The sequence below is a fragment of the Aplysia californica genome, unplaced genomic scaffold, assembly GCF_000002075.1.
Source record: "Aplysia californica isolate F4 #8 unplaced genomic scaffold, AplCal3.0 scaffold00265, whole genome shotgun sequence".
NCBI classification, from domain to species: domain Eukaryota; kingdom Metazoa; phylum Mollusca; class Gastropoda; order Aplysiida; family Aplysiidae; genus Aplysia; species Aplysia californica.
This window is the reverse complement of record NW_004797535.1, coordinates 503,530-506,411: the sequence shown is the minus strand read 5'-3', so window position 1 is coordinate 506,411 and position 2,882 is coordinate 503,530. Positions and strand designations below refer to the sequence as shown.

At 40.7% G+C, this 2,882-nt stretch overlaps 1 protein-coding gene across 1 annotated transcript in view; it reads left to right on the top strand.

Moving 5' to 3' along the window:
- The window catches only part of LOC101847197 (dipeptidyl peptidase 1), a gene marked incomplete in the record, with an annotated part of 9,890 nt that overhangs the window by 3,496 nt on the left and 3,512 nt on the right, over nt 1–2,882 (top strand). Inside the window, 4 exon segments of the mRNA XM_013083965.1 lie at nt 250–347; nt 1,466–1,662; nt 1,965–2,111; nt 2,699–2,817. Of these exon segments, the coding sequence (XP_012939419.1) occupies nt 250–347; nt 1,466–1,662; nt 1,965–2,111; nt 2,699–2,817 (561 nt within the window).

The following is a 2,882-nucleotide window of genomic DNA, read 5'->3' as shown; positions in this document are numbered from 1 at the left end:
TAGTAGTAGTAGTAGTAGTAGTAGTAGTAGTAGTAGTAGTAGTAGTAGTAGTATTTTAATTGTTATAGTATCCTTGTTAGCTTATTAATAAGTCGATCAAAATAGAACACAACATATTTTTTCTTTGGCTATATTTTTCTCTCTTTTTTCTTATAGCAAGAATGTTACCATATTTTTTTAAAGGTTAAAATGGCATTTAAATCCGCCCCATTTTCACTTGGTGAGGTAAGATTCAATGGTTTCCTCCAGGTCCTTACGTGGAGCAGTACGAGATCACACTGAAGTATTATGCCAATGTGTCCGATACCAAGGGTAATGAAGGATTCTGGACACTTATCTATAATCAGGTATGGCTGTTCACAATCAGTCTTCTCTACGTACCTGGTATAGAGATGATTGTTTATTCGCTTTCTTTATTTAAAAAACAACAACAAAACAACCCCCCCCCCCCCCCCCCCCCCAGTGGACTTCAAATCGATCTCTGCTTTTGATTTTAAAAGAATGTTTTCAAAAGACCTTGGTCCATCGGTTTTAGAAGGGGCTCCACTCTCCTATGAGGTCAACTGTTTTCCAAATATTGATACCCCCCCCCCTAACCGCCCCACCCATCCCCCATCCATTCCCTTCTTATAACATGAAACGGTTTGGTTGGGGGTTTTTTGGGGTTTTTTTTTGGGGGGGGGGAGGTTTAATGTGGCTCACTCACATTCAACTCTGAGCAGTCCCTGGTATGCTAAGGTTGAGACCCCTGCGATAAAAATTGCATTATCTCTGGCTCAGAAGTTGACGCCGTAGTTCATGATTGCTTGTGGCTATCATGAAATAGGTTATAATTAATATTAAGCGTGTCATCTTATTGAAATCAGGCGCTTGTCAAGGTAATGAATTCGAAGAAACCAACGTTTTTTCCGTACTTTTCTTCAAAATGTGCTCCATTCTGTATCCACAATGGCGCACTTAGCTCAGTTGATACCATGCTGTATTATGAAGCAGATAGCACTAGTTCAAATCTCTAATGGGGTGTTCTAAATTGGTTATTTTGGAAGGTGGTTTTCTTTTACTGCTCCCCTCCCATCTGGCTCGGTCCTTTCGGAGACGAACGTTAAATTCGAAGGTCCTACCTCATAACTTTACAGAGTTGAAAGGTGTGTTAAATCAACGGTACAAGGGTAATGTCTGTGTGTCTATTATACTGTGTAAATCGTTTACGCATCAATGAATACATCTAAGATCATTTTGGATTTAGGCTGCTGTTGGGTCAGCTCAGGTGAAACGAGAAAATGCATTGTAACGTAATGGCTTGAAGAAATATCCTTTTTGTGTGGGAACTGAACTTGCTTCTTCTGAAAGTAAAGTGAAGAGCACACCATATGATAACAAAATGATAACACCACAAGAGGTATTCAGTTCAATAAGACAGTAAAGTTGTGTTGTATAATATCTGTTGCAATGACTCTGCTCACAGGGCTTCGAAGTTGTCATCGACAAAAGAAAGTTCTTCGCCTTCTCCAAGTTCGTGGGTAGAAAGAGTTACTGTTCCGAGACATTGCCTGGATGGGCGCACAACATTGACGGAACAAACTGGGCGTGCTATGTTGGCCAGAAGTCTAAAGGAGAAAAGAAGATAAGATACTCGTCGAAAGGCAAAACCAGTCGGGAATTGTGAGTAAGGTTATAGATATCACGAAGCAGAGCTTATACTTTTGCGATGCTGGATTTAGCCCCCAAAACTTATACATCATTTAAGGCAAAGATATATAGTCTCAGAAATAGGTTTTTATTTTTTTAAGCGACTGAAATCTTACGAAGCTAGCAGTGTTTTACAAATTGTGTGCTAAAATGTGTGTTGATTACCATGAACTTGATGACGGCGAAAAAAAATATATCTTAAAAACAAATCATAATGTCTTTTTCTTGTCATTTTATGAAATATTGATAACACTAACCACTTTTACCATCCCCAGCATCACCCCTGAGTTCCAGGAGAACTTCGTGAGCGCCATCAACTCCGTGCAAAACTCATGGACAGCTCGCACCTATGACGAGTTCAACTACAAGACTTGGGCCTCTCTTATGCAGAAGACAGGTGGCCCCGTGGCAGACAAGAGCGGGTAAGTTTATTTGACACGTTTCTCATGTTTTTATAATCATTTTGTTTTCGAAATTTTAAACTGTTTTGCTTGTAGTGTGTTGCATGTGAACAGACATACAGTTGTTTGTACTCACTTACCAATAATGGAAATACACATTTCCCCTGAGAAGGTTTATTCGCAAATACGCAACAAGATGTAAAAAACAACAACTTTCCTTTAAAAGTTTCGGGTCTCTTTGTTTCCTTTGTCCGTCTATCTTATCGTCCCCGTATACCAGAAGGTTTGTTAATCCTTTTCTGCTACTCGACACTCACGTCTTTCTATTGAGTATAAACAAATGAGGTTATCGTTTAGCATTTCACTCTGTGAAAAGTGTTGATATTTTCCCCTCTCAATATGGATTTTGCTTTTTTTTCCCTGTCGCCATTCAGTCACCGGAGTGCTTTGTGTTCCCCCTTGAATGTTTGATTAGGACATTTAATGCTAGTAAGTAGCTTAAAGCTTCGCGCACTGGTATTCAAATTACAGAACTTAGTCTCAAGGCCGATGTACGCACATCCCAGGCAATCCGTTAAGTTTCTAAACTCAACTCCAACGTGTCACAGGTTAGCCAAAGCCCAGCCCACCACCCCCGAGCTGGAGGATCTGGTCAGCGACCTGCCCGCCAACTTCGATTGGAGAAATGTCAAGGGTCAGAACTACGTCAGTCCGGTCAGAGATCAAGGTAAAGCCAGCTCTGTTGTTTGGGAGAGGGGCGGGTAGGTAGAACAGAATGAAAATGGGGGGGGG